The sequence below is a fragment of the Suricata suricatta genome, chromosome 10 (assembly GCF_006229205.1).
Source record: "Suricata suricatta isolate VVHF042 chromosome 10, meerkat_22Aug2017_6uvM2_HiC, whole genome shotgun sequence".
NCBI classification, from domain to species: Eukaryota; Metazoa; Chordata; class Mammalia; order Carnivora; family Herpestidae; genus Suricata; species Suricata suricatta.
This window is the reverse complement of record NC_043709.1, coordinates 51,726,965-51,751,568: the sequence shown is the minus strand read 5'-3', so window position 1 is coordinate 51,751,568 and position 24,604 is coordinate 51,726,965. Positions and strand designations below refer to the sequence as shown.

The 24,604-nt window shown below is 32.5% G+C and overlaps 1 protein-coding gene across 10 annotated transcripts in view; it reads left to right on the top strand.

Annotated features, from left to right (window-relative positions):
• USP15 (ubiquitin specific peptidase 15) overlaps positions 1-24,604 on the top strand; it is a 120,390-nt gene that overhangs the window by 70,754 nt on the left and 25,032 nt on the right. For 3 of the 10 annotated variants that reach the window (XM_029953094.1, XM_029953096.1, XM_029953099.1), the window contains 2 exons: positions 931-1,017; positions 7,465-7,609. In XM_029953094.1, the coding sequence (XP_029808954.1) occupies positions 931-1,017; positions 7,465-7,609 (232 nt within the window). Of the gene's footprint in view, positions 1-930; positions 1,018-3,147; positions 3,221-7,464; positions 7,610-10,118; positions 10,208-11,852; positions 12,017-23,064; positions 23,211-24,604 lie in introns of those variants that run through there. The other 7 variants (XR_003913984.1, XM_029953101.1, XM_029953100.1 and 4 more) reach the window with 7 other exon arrangements.

Below are 24,604 nucleotides of genomic sequence, written 5' to 3'. Positions count from 1 at the left end.
GACTTCAAGCAGATTCTGTAGCTATACTTTCCTGCCCATTGTTCGTTTCATTGTTCATTAGCACCTAATGATTTTTTAAAACTACTCACTCTGGACCTCACTAATTTAGAATTCATGATGAATGAGATTCTGGACTGAAAAAGTTAGCTTTTTATAGCTCATAGACTAGATGTTGCCTCGTAAATTAAAATTAATTACAAAATTATAAGGGAAATTAAATCTTTAGGCAACTGTTAAGTATTTTAAAATAATCATTGCTAGGTAATGGATTTGTAATTATAAATCATTCCTTTAAAGCATATGGGTTGATTAAAAGCCATTAGTAATTGAGATTTCTCCAAAAAGATTCTAAATAAGTGAGATGTGTAATATATAGTCAGATGTATGTCTTTTCAGTTTTTGCAGAGATAACTTTGGCCAAAAATTACTTCTTGGTATTATGTTTTGAATTCTTTTATGCTATTTTATCTCTATTGCCTTACATGTTAAAGAATTGGTAATTCCTCAGATCTCTGGGTCAGTGTTATGTATAATTAGAATGCCATGGTGCCCACTGGGACACAAATTGGATTGCCTTTATGTGCTTCCTTTAAAAATTGACATTAATTCCACTCATTTAACAAAATTATTGATTGTAAAATATTTAAAATGGTTATCTGAATTCAGAAATGGGTGTATTGAGTCACAAGATATATAGGAATAATAAATATCAAGTTGTATATTTCTTTTGAAAACATTTCCCTTTTGTATTTTTATATGAAAGAATACATAGGAAATAGAAAAAACAAAGGATATATAGTGATTTTGCTCATGAATCTGTTTTCCAGCATTCATTTACTACATACATTGTCATCTGTCTTTTCTTTATTTCATAATTAATTTCAAAATTCAGCATTTTTTATCTAATTTAACATTTTCATATTTTTAAAGGTCCCCAGGTGCATCCAATTTTTCAGCTTTACCAAAGATCTCTCCTTCATCTCTATCAAATAATTATAACAACATCAACAACAGAAAGTAAGCACTGAATCTTAAAAACTCTTTGTTTAATTGATCGCCCTATTGTGGTTGCAAAAAATCTCTTGTATCTAAAATTTAGGATAAAGTCTTAATGCATTAAAATTAATTATTTTTTTAAATTACGGATCAGTTCTTCTAGGAGTAACTTTACAAGAAAGCACAGTTTTACACTTCTTTAATACAGACACTACAGTAATTCACGAAAAGAGAAATAAAGGTACTTTCAAAACTCTACATTTTAAAAACTAATTATTGAAAATTTGTATGGAACTCAATTTTTTAGGAAGATTAAATTTTAAATGTCATTTTAGAACTAGATGACTAATGACCTACAATATGTAGTATTTTTTTTTAAAGTGTGTATCAGTGATTCTCACCTGGAAAAGATACACAGAATTTCATGTTCATCACAAAGGCAATCACTTTTTCTTTAAAAAGTTTAGAAAAATAATTCCTTTGCCCAATCATGAATAATATTCATAATCTTGGAATTTATAAGAGTAACATGAAAGTGTGTGCTATATGGCCATAAGAAAATAGGTTAAAAATCACTTAGGCTTCACTGTAACATCTGAAATGAGTATGTTACCTTGAAAATTGGCTTGGTTTCTCTTTTATATAAAAGGATAAAAAGAAAGCTTTTATTGTTATTAGTTCAGTCGAATTATGGGGAAACCTTTAGAGAATTTTATTCTTGTTTTATTTTTGGATACATACATTCCTGTGGTTTATTTTTTAGGGTGAGTGTATTTATGTAGCTAAATATTTGCAGTTTGACCAATTCATAAGTGACATCTGATTTCCCAAAGAATTAATTTGAAAAGACTAAGGTTATTTGTGAAATAATTTTTAAATAATATCATTTTTTGATTTATAGGTTAAATTCATTTGACCTTAAAATTTATATTTGGGATGGGGATATGGCTTGACAAAATGATTTTAATGTACATCTAGATTATAAATATGTAAGAATAGCCAAAATAATTTTGGAAAGAAAAATGAGAAAGAATTAATCCTACTAAATCATCACAACCTGTTATAATGTTATAAGATTTCAGACAGCATAGTAGTGACTCAAGAATAACATCTACAGATCAATGAAATAGAAAAGACAGTCCAGCAACTGCCTTTTTTTAATACATAAAAGAATTTAGTGTGATCAGAAAACATTGTAGACTAATGCGGAATGAGCTGATTATCCAGGAAATGTTGTTTGGAAATTATGGATCACTATTGAGAATTTCTCTGTAAAACTTTATATTAAAATGACTTAAATTGTCAGGCATATAAAAAACAAAAGACAAAGAAATGGAAAAAATACTTGCTACAAATGACCAAGGATAAATAATCTTAATATCAAAGCCACAGAGATCAGTGAGAAATTTTCTAAGTCAAGTAGAAAAATGGGCAAATGATGCACTGGCATAAAAGCAAAATAATTAAAATATATAAACATTCAGGGTGCCTAGGTGGTTCAGTTGCTTAATTAAGCATGTGGCTTTGGCTCAGCTTATGATTTCTCTGCTCATGATTTCAAGCCCCACATTGGGCTCTGTGCTGACGGCTTGGAGCCTGGAGCCTGCTTCAGAGTCTGTGCCTCCCTCTCTGCCCATACCCCGCTCATGTGTGCGCAATCTCTCTCTCTCGCTCTCTCTTGCTCTCTCTCGTTCTCTCTCTCACACAAAAATAAACATGAAATAAAATAAAATATATAAACATTTAAATATTCAAATTCACAACTAACTAGAAATGTGCAAAAACTCCATCCACTTCTTTCTACCTCATTCTCACTGGGAAAAATTAGGTAATGATACTTACTCTTGCAAGGAGTGGTTGGAGTATTAGTCCAACTTTTCTAGAAAAGAATTTGCCATGTGTATCAAGATTTAAAACATGCATCCCCTTATTTTAGTAATTTATAAGAAAGACATGTACATAGTGTAGTAACATTACATTGTATTGTAATAGTGAAATATCAAAGACACTATGCATATCCAAAATTGCAGTGTTCTTTTCTATTTAAAACGTATGTCCACAGGCAAAAAGTGAAAGGAAATACCCTTATAAGCTGGTTTGTATTTTATATGGTATCTTTTAATTAAATTCATCAAAGTAATTTTTTCATAGGAGATAAAATACTTCTTGTATTTCTACCATTTGGAGATGCCCACACATTTACTGTTAAAGAAGTCAGTTCCAGGTATAGCATGTATTTATACTTATTCTTTGGAGAGACTTTTAACATTGTATGTAGACTGTTTTGAGCATAGACTGTATTTTGACCTTTTGACTAGAGTCATCTTATTAATACATGTGGTCTGATGCGTTTCTGTTTTTGTCTTATGTCCCTCCTGTAGTAAAAATAATGATGGTACAATTGGATTTTAAAACCTCTGACTGCAGAAGATACTGAGAGGAATTGGAGTATTTTCTTAAGTTTAAGATATGATTAATGATTCTCCTCCCATGGCAAGATTATATTCTTAGCTATTTATAGTTGTTTATTTTAGGCACTAAAATAGTCCTTTATATTAGGAAATTTTTATAGCAGATAGCTAATGAGATACCACCAGGCTTAAAAGTAAGCTTACTTTTCTTATTAAGGAACAAAATGTAAATAAACATTTATAAAATGGAAAAATATTTTACATTAATTTAAATTAATATTTTAACTATTTTGAATTTGAATTAATATTCTCATAATTATGTAAACATTTATTTCACATAAAATTTCTTTCCATTCAACTTGTAGAAATAAGTAGCAGCTTAAGGCTTCATATGGAGATAGCATGGTTTCTTAAATAAAAGTATGTAAAATGGCTGATGACCTTTTTAGATAAAGTGCATTTTGAAGCTTCAGGTATGTGGAGATATTCTACAATTACATAGTATATATTAAAATCAGTAGTTATGACTTACAAGTTTATATGAAACTATCTATAATTTGAAGATTTGAATTAAGCTGATATATTACTAAGATAAAAGTTTTTGCTACAAGAAATAAGGGTATTGGTCATAAAGATAGTAACAAAGTATACTTGGAATTATTTCATATGAATTTAATAAAGCTTTTATTAAAGACTAACATTATGAGGAATCAGTTGTTTACCCTGATATATTAATTTTACCTGATTGTACATAACAGTATTTAGTAATTTTACCTGATAGTACATACAGTATTTGGTTTTGCCTCAGTTATAATTTAAGTACATTTTTAGTATGCGCCAATTTCTTTTTCTGTTCACTGCTTTTTTTCTGTCTGGCTGCATTTGCTTTGTTAGAATACTGCCTTAAAAAAAATCTTTTTAATGTATGTATTGTCCCAACTCTTGGCACAGAGCACATTTCTATTTTTATGTTAATTCATTTAAAGCTCTTTTATTTGAAATGGAAATGACTCCCGGTAAGAGATTAAACTGTGAAAAAAAACTGGATTTTGGAGACTGCCAGAGTTAGCCAGCCATATGGCTCTTTACAAGGTCCTTGCAGAAAGCATCTTTCATTAACTGCAAAATCAGGTATAATTGTAGTTATGAAGATTAAATTATAGTTTTATAATGCTCAAAATGTCATGTGTAAGTGCTACTTGAAAAATCAATCTTAAATTTGTACAGATAGAGCTCATGTTTACCAAAAAATAAGTTTCTTTTTTTAATTGATCTTCATTTAGGGGGATAGATTTATAATGCAGAATTTATCTAGTATAGTAAGTACTGAAATTCCCATTAGGATTACAGACTTACTTATTTTTGAAAATAGCATAGCTTTAGAGGATAAATACTAGTTTGTAATCTGTCGGAAAAAAATAGTCATAAAAGATAACAGAGGGTATCTTTTGGTTTAGATTTCCAGTACTTTATTGAAGTGTTTAAGAACTGCTGGTTTTGGTATTTTCCATGACTTTAATATTTGATTTAGAAAGCACATAACATATGGATTGTAAGTGGCCAATCAATATAGTATTAACATATTTCAAATTTATCATTTTTCACTGTTAGCATTGATCATCTAGACTGTTTCATTCTTTGGGCAAGACTTACCTGTCACTTAGTCTAAAATGTAGATATCCTTTAAGGATTCAAATTTTAAAAGACAAACAAAAGGGGCACCTGGGTGACTCCATAAGGTAAGCTTCCAACTTCAACTCAGGTCATGATCTTGCTGTTTGGGAGTTAGAGCCTCCTGTCAACAGGCTCTGTGCTGTCCTGTCAAGAGACTCTGTGGCCCTCTCTCTTTACCCCTCTTACCTGTCTCTCTGTCTCTGTCTCTCTCTCCCCCTTCTCCTTCTCCCTCTCTCTCTCTCTCTCTCACTCACTCTCTCTCAAAAGTAAATAAAACATTTAAAAAATTTTGTAAGACAAAACCAAAAAAATTTCTTGGCAAATAAGTTTTTTGTAAGTTTTTTGTTCATTTCTCAGTAAATAAAAATCCCTATCCCAGCAAATTCTATCCTGTTGTCACTACGAAGAGGAGAGCTTCTAGCATTCATTCAGATTACTTGTGGACAAAGACAGATATCTGAATAAATACTTAGAGAGTAGGCATGTAAATGTGTTTTTAGTCATTTTTCGTGTGTGTGTGTGTGTGTGTGTGTGTGTGTGTGTGTGTGTATTTAGGCATGAGTATGCCTTTAAGCATAGTTTCCCTATGTATACTCCGCTAAATTTTATTATGATTTTATATCTGGAATATGTAGAGTGTATAGAAAATGTAGGCCTTTCATTTTTCTATTTAGAGACCTTGATTTTTAGCACTACTTATAGGACTAAAAGAAAAACAGAATTTAGCTTTTTGTTACATGTCCTCAAAGGTAGATTTGGTAGTCCAGTCACCAGTCACTGACTGATGAATTGCTAATAGGTGTCTTTTACTTTATTAGTTACTGTGAATATAAAATATGAATCATAAGACTAGTGATCTGACAAAACCAAGAGATGCTTGAATTCTATTTTTTGTTTTATACTTATTTATTAGTTTAAAACAAGTAAATATAGTTAAAAGCCTAGAAATTCTGAATTTGAATTCATTAAGGTTCTATTTCTTTGGGCCCTCTTTTTTTTTTTTTTTTAATCTCAAGATCTGTTTCTTTTTTGAGTCTTCAAATTGGTCTTTTTATTTTTGGTGGGGGAATATTTTCTTAAAAATGCAAAAATATTAGGTTAGCATTGTATGTTTAGTTTTTGATTGAGGTAGTTTAACTTGTTTAGTTTGTTGGGGTATGTGTGTGTGTCTGTCTACCTTTACTAAAGGTTTTGGTAGAACAGGCAGGAGTACAGCTCACTTAGAGTATTATAGTAGTAAAGTGAAAGTATAGAAGGTACGATAGAAAGTATTTGAAATCTTAAGCAAAAATTATTTTTAAAAAATATCAGGAATAAATTGTAGCCAGTTGAAATTGTCAGGGTTACTGATTCATCATGTTTATTTGTAACACTGTATTCTTTTATTTGAATCATCATTTGCTTTTATCAATGACCTTGATTCTCATTCAGGTTCTAGTAAATTTTTTTAAATGATGGCTGAAAGTATACTTTTGAATGATATCTAAAGTGTCCATTGTAAATATGTTATAGGATAACCTATTAAAAATTAAGGGAAAATCTATTTTCCACAAAATTATTTTTTATTACATGTAAAAAGAAAGAGGACAGTTTAGCTTATTGATTGACTTTTCTTGGTTCTTTCTAAAATTACCCTGGTTTTCTAATGTTGAAGATTATATGGCTTTAAGATTAATATTTATTCTACTAATAGTCCAAATTATCCTAAGGTTATATTCATTTAGTTAAATAACCTACATCATTCTAACAAACCAGAAGAAAGAAAAGGCAAACAATACTGGAATGTACTTGCTTAGAATCATTTCATTTTGTAGCCCTAATCAGCCCAGGCTTTTTTCTGCATTTGAATACTAGATTTTTCTGGTCTGGCATGGAAACTATAAATAGAATCTTTAAAGCATTAGACCAGTGATGTCACAGAGGCCTTGGAAATCTCTTCTCTCACCTGTAACTAAAGCGCAACTCCTCCTGTTTCTACTGTTCTCAATGTATTACAGTAGCAGGATGTAAAAGATACATAAATGAGATGATTTATTGCTGCGGGTGTTGTTTAAAATCTGAATATTTTCAACTTGATGGAGCAGTGCAGAATGGAGCAAGCTGTGGAGCTGCTCCAGCTAATCAAGGGTAGAAAGCTATAACCGTGGTTTGTAGTGGTTTGGTGTGGCATAGTGTGCAGTGATTTTGTTTATTGGCTGTATCTTGATTAGAGGGGTTCTTTTGATTTAGGTTCATATCTTTAAAAGTACCTGAGTTAATTTTTCTTCATTAAAAAAATTTAATGGCTGACCACCTATCTCAAATAAGTATAAAGTACTCTGTTCATGTAACTATATTATAATAATCAACTGCATTATGAAAAATATTCTTTGTTTTCTTTCAGTGTGAAAAATTCAAATTATTGTCTCCCATCATATACTGCTTATAAGAACTATGATTACTCAGAACCGGGCAGAAACAATGAACAGCCAGGCCTCTGTGGCCTAAGTAACTTGGGAAATACGTGTTTCATGAACTCAGCTATTCAGGTAGGTCTTTCCAAAGTGATTCATGGAAAACAGCAATAAAAGAAGAGTAGATTTTTACATATCAAAACATAAGTATTATATATGTTTTGAAAGTTTCTGTTTTCGTGGAAGATTTAAGCATATATATTTGATTCATTCATTCTAGGTGCTAGTAGAATATCATTATCATGTTCCTCAATTAGGTGGCATATGATTGATTACCACATGTGGAAAATTAACTATCACTTCATGCAAAAATATCATTTCAAACAGAAAACCTAGACTCTAAAAAAAAAAACCAAAACAAAACAGAAAGAACACCACATGAGATCTCTCCTTTACATATTCAGTAGAAGGTTCATGCTTTTTATGGACGTTGGTGGGAATTTAGTGAATATCTTTTATGATCACTTGTCCTCTAACTCTAAATAAATTTATTTTTAAATCTTTTTTTTAACCTTAATATGAAATTAAGATTTTTTTAATGAGAAAATTCTGTGAACCTCCTTTTGCATACATATTTTAACAAATCACTTTCCCTTAAAGGTCTTTTAATTGGGGGATATAATTGATTACTGCCCCTTTGTTCCCTTTGTCTCTCAGTGGAGCTTCCTTTTTCTTCCTGGTCTGTCAGTATCCTCTTCCTACTTGTTAAATATTTATGTCTTTGATTGATTTTGAAGTAATGACAATCTATATATTTTTTAGTATCTCCCTATTTATAAAATTAGAGCTGGTTATTTAATTTCCCTTTGACAAAATTCTGCATTTCAAAAAGCCCAAAATAATGATATACTGTTTTTGATATTTCAATTTTAACCTTTTTGTTTTTCTTTTCTTTTGGTCCTTTTTTCTGGGGTGTGTTTTGGTTTTGGTTTTATGCAAAGTCTGAAATTTTATTTTCAAATATGTAATTTTCTGTTGTCTATTCATATTTTAATAGTAAATCTATGCCCAAGTGTCATCCTCCAAAGGTATAGGTTACATATAGAGTACGGTTTAATTAAGGACATTATTACAATTCTTTTTCACTATCTGAGACCAATAGAGGACTCTTCACCACCCAAAATTCTAAATAAATCCTCTTGTACATTGGCATTAATCGATTTATCTCCTGAATTAACCATTGCCTTTGCAGCATTCTTGGAAAATTAGAACTTAATTGTCATACCAGGAATTGGCAATCTTTTAGAAATGCATAGGGGACATAAATGCTTAATTTCTGATTTCTTGGTTTAGAGTTGAGCCACTCAGGAAATAGCCTTTCTGCTCAAGCTGATTCTGTATGGGGTTAATAGACCCTTCCTTTAAAATCTTCTTTGATTAGTAATATTACTTCTATTTTAATGTGAATTTTTTTATTCAAAATTATTTTTCTAGGATCCTAGCACAAAATAAGCAATTTTTAAAATCCTTTACCTTTATTTTTCTGGGAGAGGAGAAAAGCAACATCATCTGAGAAGAGCAAGCCAAAACATTGTTATCCTGACAGCTCTTTAGATAAAGTGTGTGGGTGCTAAGCTTCCAGAGATAGGAACAGGCCAGACAGATTCTAATTTTATTTGTGTATCTGTTAGACTACTTTACCTGACCACTGAACTTCATCTTTAATACCATCTCTGAAAATGTTTTATATAAATGGTGGTTTCATCAGTACTAGAAAACGCTGTTTATGTCACCAAGTCATATTTTGAATAACTCCTATCCTTGCACTGCCAAAGTATTTTGGTTCTACATACGCGATTAAAAACTTGAGAGGTTTTTTCGTTTTAGTATAGAAAACCAATCTTGATGCTTTCTCATAAGGATTAAGAAAATACTTTTAACAGTATAGGCATTAAAAAATTTGAGTCTGTCTGAAGAGAACAAGAATTAATGTTCATGCTAATCATTCAGAGGAAACTCTGGCTTTCATTCAAACTGAATTCCTTTGAAGGGATTATTACGGTGTAGTTTGCTGTGCCTTTGATTTAGTCCGTAGTGTTTTGTCTCCAGATGGTTAACTGTAATTTCTCAAAAATGAGTATTAAAGTTAAATTTTCTAATCACTTACGTTGGGCTAGATTTAGCATTTGTTGAACTTTCTTGTATATGTTTAGGGTATCAGAAACTTCTATTAGTTTTTGCCTCACTTTAAAGCGATTTTCTTAGAATAAATTGGTAGATCTAATGCTGACCCTCTTTATATTATATCACCTTCACAGGATTCATTTCAGTTGAAATTATAGTCATAAGGGTGAGGTTTGTTAGAGTTGATAGTTTACTTTCTTGTAGTAGTTACAAAATAAGAAAAATTCTTGATAAAAACTTAAGGGACTTAAAAAGTTTAAGCAGTAGGTATTATTTCATGTCAGTGTCTTGGCTGGAAACTATACTTTCTCTAAAATAAAAATCTCTACAGTTTGGGTAAGAGAAAATGATGAGTTTTTATTTTTGCTACTTTTGACTTTTAATCCAAATCCACAGTTAGAAAAGCTAGTTTTAGTTTTACTTTATTCAAGTTTCTGTGATTTTTTTTTTATTGATTTAGATGTCCACTCTCAAGATGAAAACTGGTCACCATTAAAGGGAATACAAAATGATGTTGGTAGCCTTTATCCCTGTTTCATGAACACTTAAGTAAGTTGTTAAGTCCACAGATGAAAGGGGTAAAAGATAACTAATAGAGTAGATTGTTTTTAATGATTTTTTAGCAACTCTTTCCTCGATTATCCCCTTTTTTCCAAGATTTTTATAGCATCTGTGAAGTTGAAGACAATTCATTAACTTCAGAAAATATTACAATATTTCTACTGAAAATTTGAATTTTAATGTAGTTTCTTCTATTACTTCAATATTCCTAAAAATGCATAGACATTTTTGTAGCTCCGACAGTATAGTTATTGATATATTTAAAATAACAGTGGAAAGCGTACCTATGTTTTCTGTGTGAGAGTGGATTATGCTTATTATTAAGCTATCACTAGCCTTGTGGTAATGAAATCTTTTGGTTGCTTATGATTAAAAACCAAAGTGGCATCAATCTGAGTGTGAATTTAAGATTATTAGTGTTTTTTATTTAACAATTATATTGGTATTCAGGATTTTCTCTGATGTAATGGTATGGATGAATATTAAATTTTTTTGATGAGAATAGTACTGCCATATAGGTTTAATTTCTTAAGTTAGTATTTATTGAATATCAAACATGTTGAGAAACTTTTGGACATAGATCCTGACCTCATGAAGATTATAGTCTAGATAATTTGATTTTCACACTTTCTTTTAGTATGAAAATCTTTTTTGTATTACTCTGAAAAGTTTAATCCTTTCCTCTATTTAAACAGATGTAGTTAAGTTGCTTTGGGTAAAGGATGTGGGGTCCCCATCTGCTTTCTCTTTCTTTCCTTACTGTCCCCAGAAGCATTTTCATGGGATTCTAGGATTTTAAGGAACAGTCTAAAAACTATATTATAGCAAGAAAAAAGAATAGAACACGTTAAAAATTAATAATGTACATTAGGAGTACAAACATGGAGTTACACTGTCTGGATTGGAAACGTCTCTCCTTTTTATTAGCTGGGTTGCCCTATTTACGTTATTTACACAACTCATTTTTCTCATCAGATGAGGAAAATAATACGACCCATATATTAGGAATTTCATGGGGATTAAATGAGTTGAATATAAAACTTTCAGAATAGTGATAGCACATCATAAATGAATAGGCATTAGATTGACATTTTGTCTTTTTTCTTTTTTTCTTTCCATTCAAGGAGGTAAACAGAGTAATGCTGGAAAAAGTCTACCTTCAGTAACCCTTGTATTTATCCCCCTTACCTACAAATCTTATTCTACTTGGGTTGAACCTAGTGAATGAAGAAAGAATTAATTGTATTTTTAATTATTTTTCACTCAGTATTATTGTAATAATAGTATTTATCATCTGCTCCACATCTGAACTATGTTAGTTTAAGTCTCCCTATGCAAACCAATAGGCAAGGAATATGATAATGAAGAACTGTTTGTGCATATTTAGTCTTCAGAAAACTCAGAATTCTTGAGTTCAGGTTATCCCTGGCCTCAGCCTCCTTAATAGTTATGACTGTAGGCATACACCACCATGTTCCAGTGGTACAAATAAGTTAACAAAATAGTTTTCTAATGTCCTAAATCTTTGAGAGAATCTTTAGTTATAAAAGTTTACATTATTGTAGGTAATTTGAATTAGCATCAGTTGAGTAGATTCAGGAGCATGCCAATCTTTGTCTTTTTCATTGTCAAGGCCTAGGAGGTTCATGATTGGCTTCCTGGAAGAAGCAACTCTTCAGATGGATTTGAAGCAGGGAAGCGATATGGTCTTTTCCACCGGAAAGCAGCATGGCATGTTTTCAAACTCTTTACCTAAAGTAATAGGGCTCCTTAGTCTAGGAAGTAACCAAAAAAATAAAAAAATCAAGGATCTGTTCTGTCATATAGTGTAAAATCAGTTGGGATTCCAGCACTTTTAAAGTCAACTTTTCTAAAATATCTGGTGGATTAGGAAAAAACCTATTCAGTAAATTCAGAAGAATATTAAATAGAAAGCTGAAAGTTTATTTTTCAAATAAACAGAATGAATACTACACAGAAGTAACTTAAGGAACTAAAATCCTATTATATCGTAAAACCGTGGACAAAGGTATACCTGAAACTATTATTTTTGTGTTGCAGTACTTTATAGCTTTGCATATGATTAAGTATAATGCTGTTCTGCTCTCACCCTGAGACATTCTTTTTTCATTAATTGGAACACCAATTCTTAGAAGCTCAGTTTAACATGAAGCTAACTTTTTTCAAAGTAACCAAATTTATACTTAAATAAATGAAATGGTTCTCATCAAAAAAAGAATCCTTTAACCCCGAGACAGAAGAATTTTTAAAAACAATTTAGGATCTTGGGGAAATGACTTCTAATAAACTGAGAATATAGCTAAAATTCAAATACTTCTTCCTAGGGCAGATTTTTTAAAAATTATTATAAATGGCATACAGTATTATATTAGTTTCATATGTACTACATAATGATTTGATATTTTTACACATTACAAAATAATCTGTCACCATGCATAGTTATTACAAAATTATTAACTATATGCCCTATGCTGTACTTTACATATCTAATCCAGGAAATTAAACTCAATTATTTGAGTTCCTCCCATATTACGTGCCAAAAATTACATGGCACTATTATCAAAAATCTATTTAATCATCTACCAGATGGCAACTCACTTGGGTCTTCTTTCCATTTTGGTGAAAGAAATGAAAATGACCTATTAGAGCCATTCACTTTCTCAACACAGATAACCAATGTTTTTACTTTTACCTTTGTTTGAACTACGGTAAGAGAGAAGTATCCCCTTCTTTCAGAAAGAGATGGGGCGGGGTTGGCGGTGGGAGGTGGTGCACCCAGGTGGCTCAGACAGTTAAGTGTCCAACTCTTGATTTCAGCTCAGATCATGATGTCATGGTTCATGAGTTTGAGCTCCCACTGTTAGCACAGAGCCTGCTTGGGATTCTCTCTGCCCCTCCTGTTTGCACATTCTTTCTCTCTCAAAATAAGTACACTTAAAAAAAGAAGAAAGAGAAGGGGGTGGGAAAGGAAAACCTGATTTTTCAGGCATATTATTTGGGGGAAGAGTATATATAGCATCATTCTGTAAGAATATAGTTTTCATGACTGGAGGAGAAATGGTATCTCTAAAAGAATGACTTGTACCTTTGTAACTTGGCTCATAGTGATTTTTTTTTGTCATGAAAACATACCATTTAAAAATTTTTTTATTTTTTAAATTTATATCCAAGTTAGCATATAGTGCAACAATGATTTCAGGAGTAGATTCTTCAAAAAAAAACATGCCTTTCTTAAATCCTATACTGAAGGGATAAAACTTATTTGTCTGCTCCTCCATTTTCTGAATGAATATACAAATTTCTCTAGGATTAATGCTTCCACTTTTGAATTAATATAGGTTTAAATGTTTTATCTGTGCCTAATTCTATGATAGGAAATGACATTAAGTATAGAGTGTGGAGAAATAGAGGGATGATTTCAAGGAGTTATAAATACTTACACCTGATTCTAATACAGAATTCTTTCTACATTACTCTGGCATAAAAAAGATCACCAATTTACATGTACTCACTAGGCAAGATTACTTATAGTAGTCATACCTTATAATAGTGGTTAATGTAATCTTGTATTGATTTTTTTAATACTTTTTTTAAAAAAATTTTTTAATCTGTATACCCAACATGGGGCTTGAATTCACAATCCCAGTGTCAAGATCCACATGCTTCATGGACTGAGCCAGCCAGGTGCCCTTCTTGTAATGATTTTAATAATTGTTGTAAGGATATTTATCGGGGGGTAGGGGGGCGGGTGCTTGTGTGGCTCAGTCAGTTAAGCATCCAACTCTTGATTTCAGCTCAGGTCAGCTCATGGTTCATGAGATCAAGCCCCTGTGCCAGGCCCTGCCCTGACAGCACAGAGCCTACTTGGGATTCTCTCTCTCCTCTCTCAGCTCCTCATCCACTAGTGCTTATGCTCTCTTTCTCTCAAAATAAATAAATGTTTTAAAGAAAATACGACATTTATGGGGTGCCTGGGTGGTTCAGTCGGTTGAGCATCCAACTCATGATTTTGGCTGAGGTCATGATCTCTCATGAGTTTGAGACCTATGCCAGGCTTCATACTGACAGCGTGGAGCCTGCTTGAGATACTCTCCCTCTCTCCCTTTCTCCCTCTTCCCCTTTGTCTCCCCGCCTCCCTCCGCCCTTCTCCACCCCTCTTCTGCTCCCACTCTCTCTCTCAAAAACACACATTTTTTTAAAAAAACATTTGTAATTAAAGGAAAATGTAAGAAATGTCAATCTGTAATTTATAACAATAACTATAAATTTACTCCCCTCTAAAAAAAATAGGGGAGGGGAGTGGTTCCAGATTTACTTTTATCACCTAAAAATTAAGCAGTTCATTTTCTTGATGTCAAAATGTTTTCTAAGATCTATTTCCTCCTTTATTAAGTATACACATATTATTCAGCACTTTATAATTGGAAGATTCTAAAGTGTCAGGCTTACAGTCTAAATTATAAATTGCTATTACTGAAGTGTCACTAGAAAAATGTAGGATATTGGACTGATAGAGCCATAAAAAAAAAAAAAAGAAAGAAAGGCACACTACATACCTCTTAAGGGCTTATTTTGTTGTCTTTTGTCTATTTATTTTAATGTATACATTTAAATTCTGTTCAACTGAGGCTGTGCTGTCTTTATTACTAAAACATCCCTAATCAATTTGACTTTTTTTTCCTTTCAATGTCATTTATCTTAAAGTCACCTTTCTATTTTAGTTTGTGTGTAGAAATAGTTTGTGATTATGCTTATTGCTCAAGAACCACTTCATTAGTTACTTTGCAAATAATTGCCTACTTCCATATTCCTTTAGTAGTACCTATATGGAAACCTGTTCCTAAGTATTATCAATCAGTTCTTAACAGTGATTTGTAAACTATGCTATATAGGGCAGGGAGAGGGTCAATGAGTTGGTTACTGAAAACCATTGCTTAATTAATAATGATACTTGAAATAAATTACTTATTCCCCTAAACTCACATCAAAAATTAACAGCCCAGTGAAGAACCTGCAGCCTCTGAGAACAGTGCCCTTCTTTGCAGAATGCAGGTTTTTTATATCATTGTCACTGTCTTAATTTCCTCTTCACAGAGGCTTGTCAGGGCATAAGGTGTCCTTAGTTCACTGATGAGAAAATTGAGGCAAGGAAAGTTTAAGTGATTTGTCATTCACTAGAACATGTTAATAAATGAGTTAAAACTAGATTGTTATTCCATACATTCTGAGATAATGTATCTGTCAAAATTATAATCAACTTATAAGAAATACATAAAAATATTTTATTGTGGTCAGATATACATAACAAAATTTACTATTTTAATCATTTTTAAGTGTACTGTTCAGTGGCATTAAGTATACATTACTGTTCAGCCATTAAAAATGTTTTTATATCTATGCCAAATATATGGCCCCCTTAATACAAAATGGCCCCCAAAGTAATGTTAACTGCTGTACAGATAAAAACAGTTTCATAGATTATATACACATTCACTCATCTGATACAGTGTTCAGAACATTTTAAGAACTCCTTTTGGAATTGCTTTCCTTTTTTTTAATATCATTGATATCTATTTCTTTGATATTGAAGTTGCTTTTCACAAACCTGAAGTTATTCAGAGCATTATCTTCAGATTGTAGGTGATCAAGCTGGGTAATTGTTTTTAATCAAACATACTTATGAAGTCATCCATTCATTTAGTCAGCACATAGTTATTGAGGGCCTACAAAGTTCCTTTCATGGGCACTAATTATAACATTGTGAACAAAACTATATTTGTTTCAATGGAGCATAGTCTAGTAGAGAAGATAAACATTAAATAAATCATGAATTATGACAGGCATCATGAAGAAGAAAAGTGGAGTCCTATGAGTAAATAACAGGAACTATGAGACTACCTACTTTATCCTGGGTGTCATACTGTCCATGAATAACATTTGAGTTATGACCAAGGAATAAGTGTGAATTAGGCAGGTGAGAGTGGAAGTTAGATGGAGCACCAACATGTGCAGAGCCTCTAGGACAGGCAAGTGTGAGTAACCAAAAGGTGAGTAACTTATGGAATAATATTTGAAGGGAGTGGTATAAAATGAGTCTGAAGAAGTAGGCAAAGCCAGATTATCTAGGGGGAATTTGGATTTTAATGTATTATGAAAGCATTAAAGATTCTAGGCTACCATAATTTCATCTGATTTATTGCAGTTAGCTGATTTATCTGCTTACATTCTTAACACTTATGGCCTCTTCTCAAAAGAGCAGCCAAAGCTATCCTGTTCAAACCTAAGTCGTTTCCACTACTCCTTGTCTGTAGTGCTAAATGCTTTCTTATTTCACTCAAGCAAGATGAGGTTCTTAGAATAGATATAAGGCCCTGTATCATCTGGCCCCATGCTGTCATATTTCCTTATTTCACCTCCCTTCATGTTCCCTTCTGTCCATCCTTATTAGCCCTAGCCTTGTGGTGCCAAGAATGCTTATGCCTCAGGATCTCTGAACTTAAAATTTCCTAGGCCTGGAATTTCTTCCACCAGATGCTTATATCCTTGTTCTCTCTCTTCCTTAGCTCTCGATTATCAGTCAGAACCTTTCCCACTCACTTTATTTGCAGTAGTAACTACCCTTTCCACATTCCACGCCTCAGGCATGACCACCTCATATGCTGTCTACATACTTGGGTTTTTTGTCTGTCAGCCTTTGCCTACTCAAACACACACACAGATGCATGCTCTCACACACACTCCATGAGCTGAGGGCCTTTGTTTTAGTCACTGCTATAGTTCCAGATATCTGTCTGCCTCTTCCTGCCTCTCTCTCACACACATCCTCCATGAGTAAAGAGCTTTGTTTCAGTCACTGCTCCACTTCTGTTGCCTAGAACGTTTGACATGTAGAAGCAACTCATTAAGTGAAAAGTGACAAAAGTCACGTTTGTCTCTAGGTACTGGCTTGTGCATCATAGTTCTAACCATTTAATGAAATTGGAGTGATGGGAGTAAGGGCACAATAGCAGGAGTATATTTCAGGTAGGGAGAAGAATATGAGTTAATTTTTTTAGGCATATTCAGTTTGTTACACCCATGAAACATCCCAAGTTAGATACATTATAGGCAGATGGATATTCTAATATGGAATACTGACCAGAGGCTTAGGTTAACAAGGCAAATATGGCTGCTTGTAGATGATATTTAACATCTGGTATGTTTGCATCTAAATGAGGGCATCTCTGAAAAAGAGGTCTGAAGACTAAGCCTTCAAATGCAACATTTGAGAGGAGTAAAGACACTGCTATTGCAACAGGAAAAAGGGATGATTGTTTGCAAGTAGTTTCTAGATTTTGTGATGACTTCCATTATCCTAAAATATGAGATCTGATTATTTGCTAAGAATGAAAGTAAGATTGCTTGGCAGTATTGAGATCTCATTTGAGGCTGGAGATCATCAATTTAGAATGGTGTAGGGTTATTCACTTGAAATTTTCTCTAGCAGTGTTCGGCTACCTGGTGCATAGAATAGATGACTGGGTTCATATAGTAAGTACTTGGGTTTACCTAGGGTTGGAGAGAGAAAGGGGCAAAGGAATTAAGAGTAACTAAACAAGTTGTCTTGTTTTTAGTGGGGTAATTTATTTAGCTAATCCAACAGACATCCATTGACCTCTACTGTGTGCCACGCATTGTTCTGGCCATTAGTAATAGATTCAACTACAGATTCACTATAGATTCTTTGAAAAAGAATGTGCCTGTCCTTGTAGAAGTTCATGGTGTAGTGAATGAAATAGACATATATAAATAAATAAGATACAGTATATAATATGACAGAAAGCATGATCAGTCAAAAATTACAGAAGCAAAGAAAAAAGAGCCCTTGGGAAATAAGTGAGGTTAACCAAGGAGGTGACTTTTGAATTAAGCCTTGATTTTGTTTGGTAGAGTACATTATTCATAATGACTTTTGTTTTATTCATCTGGTCTAAAAATAGCAGTGAATTACCAAAGGTACAAATACAGTATTATAGCTCATGCTTGTTCCCATAATTTTCTACCACAGCAACCCTACATTAGAAATCTATTTTACCATACCATGGGGCACCTGAGTGATTCAGTCAGTTAAGTGTCCAACTTCAACTCAGGTCATGATCTCACGGTTCGTGAGTTCGAGCTTCGCGTCGGGCTCTGTGCTTACTGCTAGCTCAGAGCCTGGAGCCTGCTTTAGATTCTGTATCTCCCTCTCTCTCTCAGCCCTTTTCCTGCTCGCACTGTCTCTCAAAAATAAACAAACATGTAAAAAAATAAATAGAAAAAACAAATCTATTTTACTGTACAAAAAAATAACAATGACAAAAAAAACCACATTAAACACATATTGGCACCCCTGTATGCTAGATATTAATGCTTTTTCATATGTGTGCCAGTTCTAAAGAGGAGTACCTAAAATATTTTGAGCAGTGACAATATCAAAAGAACATATAGCCTTCTAAAGTAATTACATCAAAGATGATGTTCATTTGAACTTGAAGGGTTTACCAGAAAATCACTCTGCTTTATAACCATGTCGTATATAATTAAAAATTAAAAGTCTGTCTCTGGCTTTCATTTAGAGAGACGTTGCTTTGAAAATAAACTGAATCATTGACACACATACACTAATGTAGATACATATATGCATTATGTATATATGATCATATACATGTCTATGAATGTACATTTTTTTACAGATTTGTTGTATAATTGAAGTATTAGGAATGATTCTTTGGTAATTGCCTAGGACCTTTCTAATCACCTATTTGGACAGGGAAAAGTTTTCAATAACTTTTTAAAAGAAATTATACATTTTTAACCAAGATGTTACTAGTTATAAGGAAATTATTAATAGTAAAATATGATATTTTAAGACACCTCTTACACTCGTTGTACTATACCTGAGCCTTCTCTATCTTCATGATTATACCACCATCTTTCCGGGGCCTCTGCTGTCTTCCTGGAGACGTGTTCCATTAATCTTCATCTTTGTTATATACCTCTTACCTCACCTTTTCACTGTGTTCCTTTCAGCATATATACATCATCAATCTTTTTTTTTTTAATATCTAAGTGAGGAGTGAAGAGGACTCTTACCCTTGAAAATTGAAAATAATGGTCTGTCCTTTCTCCCTACTTCTCCCTCATCTCCCGTTCAGTAGTCCTCTGCAGCCTAGCATAGTAGTTACAAGCATAGGTTTTGGAACCTGACTGCTTGGATTCAAAGCCACTTGGTTGTGTGATTTTGAATAAGAATGTTTTTCTTCATCTCTTAAATGAAGATAAATTGTTTAACAAGTGCTTGGTACCTAGTAAGCAATATGCATTTATCAACTATGGTTATACCATCACTGACCATCATACCACCCCAAAGAAATAACTTTTCATAAAGTCATTCTTGATCTGTTTGCAGGGTTGTTTATAGCCTTACCTTTGAGATGTTGACATCTACTTTAACTGACAAATCCTGAATCTGTTTCCACTGTAATTCTCCCTCCTGAGTTTCCTTTTAGTATATAACAATCAGGTGGACATTTCTGCCTAGATAATATTACACTTCAACTAAATTTGGCTACTAAGACCAAACGCTCTCCCAAGAAACCTGTTGCAACTATCCACCCATTAACCCAAGTCAAAAGCTTGAGACTTAACCCAAATCCTGTTCATTCCACTACCTCTTAATGTCACTTCCACCCATCTTCTCTTCTACTGTCTCCACTATTTGAGTACTTGAGCATCTTTTATGTGACCTATTGAACTATATCTCTAACTCCTATCTTTATTCCTTCGTTTATCCTCTTCCACTCCATTTAGTGCGTTGTTTCCAGAGTCATTGTATTAAAATGCAAATATAATGATTTATCTCTTTGCTTAAAACTTGCTTCCCATCACCTAAAGGATGAAACCCAAATGGGGCTTTTCCTGCCTCATTAACCAAAACTAAAGGTTCTTGGAATTTGTTAAGTTTCAAACTTGTCTGTGTATATGCTTTCCTTTTCCCTAGTTGTTTTTCCCACACCTCTACCTCTCCCCTCTTTCCTCTCTTTCTTCTGGACAAATACCTGTTACACAGTGAGAATCATGAAAGTAGAGACTGTCTTTCGTTTTCTTTTATATCCCCGGTATTTAGCATATTGCCAAATAATGATAGATTAAACAGTATTTCTCAGAGTCTGTCTGTGAATGAGACAGCATGGTTGACAATAAAAGAAGCATAGAACTTAAGTACAAGTCATCTAACACTTTTCTAGCAGTCTGTCAAGGTATTTTATACCTATTAAATCTCTTAAGAGAAAATGAGGCTTTGTTTTTTTGTATGTCATTTTTTATTTCATTTTTCTAGTGGTTCATTTTTGTTGTATTTTATAAAAGTAGCAGTCTGTGATGATTTGGGAATTTTAAAAAATTAGTTCTTTCACATAAACAGAGAAATACTGCATTAGAAAATTTACCAGAGATGTTTAGAACCTCACCTGTACCATATTACTGGGCTTTCTGAAGCTGTCTGAACTCCAAAAGAGCATGTTAATTTTAAGAAGAATTGTAGCACATAATATATTTACTTCTTGCAACCAAGTTTGTCAAAAACCTACCTCTATATAAAGCCCAAGAAGTAATATAGCTTTAGGTTCCCCCAGTGTAACCAGTTTGATAGCACTTGTGCGGGGCTGCCACATTAATCACAGCCTGGCAAAGCAAAGCCCAGTCCTGTGCGAATAGTTCAGTGAATGATTTCACAGTGAATGATAGGAAAAAATCCTTTTGGAAACATTATTTTTATACTTCTAGAGACTCTTGAAATAATCATCTTCTGTTCTAATAGCTGTTGAGTGATGATTTAGATAAATTTGAAGTTCTCTTTGATTATGAAAATAATCAGAAACCTTTCATAGTCCATGCTATTACATGGTCTTTAAACTTCTTTTTCAAATCAGCTGAAGTATTTATTGTCAGTTTGGGGCCTCATGTAATGAAATAATAAAGAGAAGTACATGACTTGGTGGTTTCTCTTAAAGAATGTAAAACTTCAGTTAAACTTCTTAAAAATTTTCTGCTGTCCTTTCATGTATGCCTTCACAGGAGAATTAAAAAATCAGTGAATCACAAATTTGTGATATTTATTCAGAAATGTTGCTTTGCTGAATATTATATGCAAAGTACTGAACCACACACAAAATTATGAAGAACCATTGTTTTTTCTTAAATCCTTAATCTTGCTTGCCTAAAATAATGGCATTCATTTCACTGTGAGCCAGTTTTGAATTATTAACAGGATAGAGCAGATACAATACTAAATATTAAAATTGAATTAATGTTTTAGTTTTTAAAAATAAATATAATTTACACTAAAGTTTATTAATATTAGAACCATTTGATTTTAGCTTGCATAAAATCATAAAATCGCTCATTAAATAGCCTCTTACCAAAAAACGTTTCTTAGACAATTGCTGCAGTAGTCTACTAGTTTGAAAACCTCACTTAAATGCGTCTGCCTGAAACTTGCAGTATTGTTAGTATAATCACCACAGAAGCTTTCAGATTTACTTATATTGCAAGTAGATCTTCTATCTAGTTTCTACTTGTAGTTTTTAATATGAAACTTAATGGTCTTTACATAATCAGAGCTTTTTTAACATTGAAATCTCTAGTCATAAGAGTTACTCACTGCAGGTAACAGGGTAGTCTTTTTGACAAACTTAGGATTTTCCTTCCTCAATTTTATAGATGAGAGAGAGAGGAAAAAAAAGGCATTCCTATTTCTTTGTTAGCCCACAAAATGTTCCCCATTAGTTTTCCTATTTCCCAGAACTTTCATAATAATTCTTCATTGAATTTAAGTAGTGTATCAAGAAGAAATGTCATAGAATTTGAAGGAAAGAATGATACCAGGAACTTTAAGTAAAATTTAATTTTATATCTTAAGCATAGTGTCCAGAATAATGACGTGTTAAAATGTTAGAACATTATCTTTGTTCATTTCAAAAATGCAGCCTTTGAAACTATTTTATTTAAAATTCCAGTGTGTTAATTTGAGTGCATGTCAGCTCTCTTCTCTGACTAGTTGGGAGAGGGAAAAACAGTTAAAAGTTTTTTTCTTAAATAAATGAATTAACTCTATTCCCACTTATATTTTACTTACCTGAATTTGTTTTTTAAAGAAAGCTTGAAGAGATATTGGAAATGAAAAGCAATACAGAATGATTGTATTTGCTTTCCCCAAATATGTGGAGAAGCTTCAGAATTGATCTCAGAAATGTAATGAGGTTTGCCTTTCCTAGGGAAAAAAGTAACAAAGAATAAAATACCAGGTGTCTTAAAAATAACTCAATTTTAAAATTTACGTGATGAAGAGGCAGGCTTATATTTATAGTTCTTCATTGTAAAAATCTACATCATACTTTCCTTTTTCATCCACTGTTTCACTACAGAACTAGAGCCAATATCCCAGTATTAACATAACGCTTCAGAATTATACAGTACCTTTTTAAAATGTCTATTCTGTTGTCATGCCAAAGTGAAAAACTGTACATGGCAAATCTGAAAATTTTTTATTCATCTAATATTAAAATCTAGGAAAAAAATATTGGGTTCTAAGGTCACTTCAGGTTTTATTTTTTAAATTGTAAGAAAATAAAATGGTTTCCTCATTTTAGATTGGGTTTTTTAGTATTGGTTAGTTTGAAGGTATAGCTACTTCTTTTTAAAGGGTTGTGAGTGGCATTACATTTTGATCAGTTACAGAATGAGTTACACAACTCAGGGCTTTAGGAAATCAAAAATTAAGTTTGTTTTCTTTCCTGTTCTAGTTACCGGTTTACTAAAATAGTGAGCATACATGATCACTTGAAAATTGGGCTTCTGGAGCACCTGAACAGAAAGGGAGTGGTTCATATTCAGCATTACAAAAGACAACTTTCTCTTTTTGAAGGGGATTACTTTGGCTATTTTCCAGGTACTGGGGAAATTCCAGATTCATTACAAGTTATTGGGATGGCTATTAATTATTCATTTCCTAAAATATGTTGATTACAGACATGAGATTTGGTTATATATTAGAACTTTATTTCACATCATCAATTAAAAAGTGATATAGATGTTTTTAGTGAAATACAAAGTTGAGACTCTTACATGAGTCGTTTATTTTTTTTCAGAGAACTCTAGAAACCTCAGTCTTTCTGATCAGAACATATTTAACGGAAGAACTTTTTTTAAATAATGTAAGAGCAATAAAATTTATGCATGTGTGTAGAAAGAAAAGTTATGTACAGAGCACTGTACCCTTTCTAATTTAATAATAAAAGAAAATCATAATTCACGTGATAATTTTAGATGTATGGAAATTTATAACCAGAGAGTTTTTCATAGATAATTACTTTATAAAGTAGTTGAATGGTATATGCATTCTTTTTAAAAATAGTTCTTCATGGTGGCAGTGGTCAGAGTTTTATATACATTGAACTATATAGCAGAATGTCCACTGGTTGAGACATTTGATTATTTAGAAGAACTCTCTTCAGAATTTTTATATATCATTCTAGGTTTATATATCATTTAGGGAAGAGTTTTTATAAAGATAGATTTCCAAATATTTTTCCTTCACATATCTTTTACTTATATGGGTTTATACTGATAGCTTGGGGCATTCACAGTAGCTGTTTTTGTTTTTGTATTTTTTTTCATTATAAAAGCCTACCTATGCATTATTTAGACTCTTGTTTTTGAACTTACAGAATTTTTAGATAGGTTATAATTATATACCAGGGTGCAGTTCATATCTCTTTAGTGTTTTCCTACTGTTCTCAGTTTCTCTAAGGACAGCTTCCAGTCTTTCTGTCATACAAGTGTTCATTCATTCAACACACTTTTATTAAGGTATGTGTTAGGCATTGTGCTATAGACGCTCCTTAGACATGGAGGCTGCTCTCAAAATAAGCGTAGTATAAGTGAGTTCAAGGTATAGAGTTAGCTCAGAAGAAAGAATATTAGTTCTTCAGATATTGAGGTGCTGAGCAAGGTAAAATGTTTGTTAGAGATACTGACATGAGTGTTAAAGAACAGGAATGTCTTACAAGGGAAGAATATTCTAAGAAAGAGAGGGAAGAGTACATGCTAAGGTTCAATCTTAATACATTAAACTAACGACTAATATGTCTTAAGACTCTTAATCCAAATTCACGTTCAAGAATACTCTTATTACTTGGAGTTTCCATTTTAAATGCATCTGTAAGCACAGGTAGAGAACCACAGAGCCACTTTGAGCAACAGATACTTAGTCATGTCTGCTCACAAAATGATTGGCTTGCACACACCCAGCCATCCTCATTCCTCATGGATAAACAATTTTTC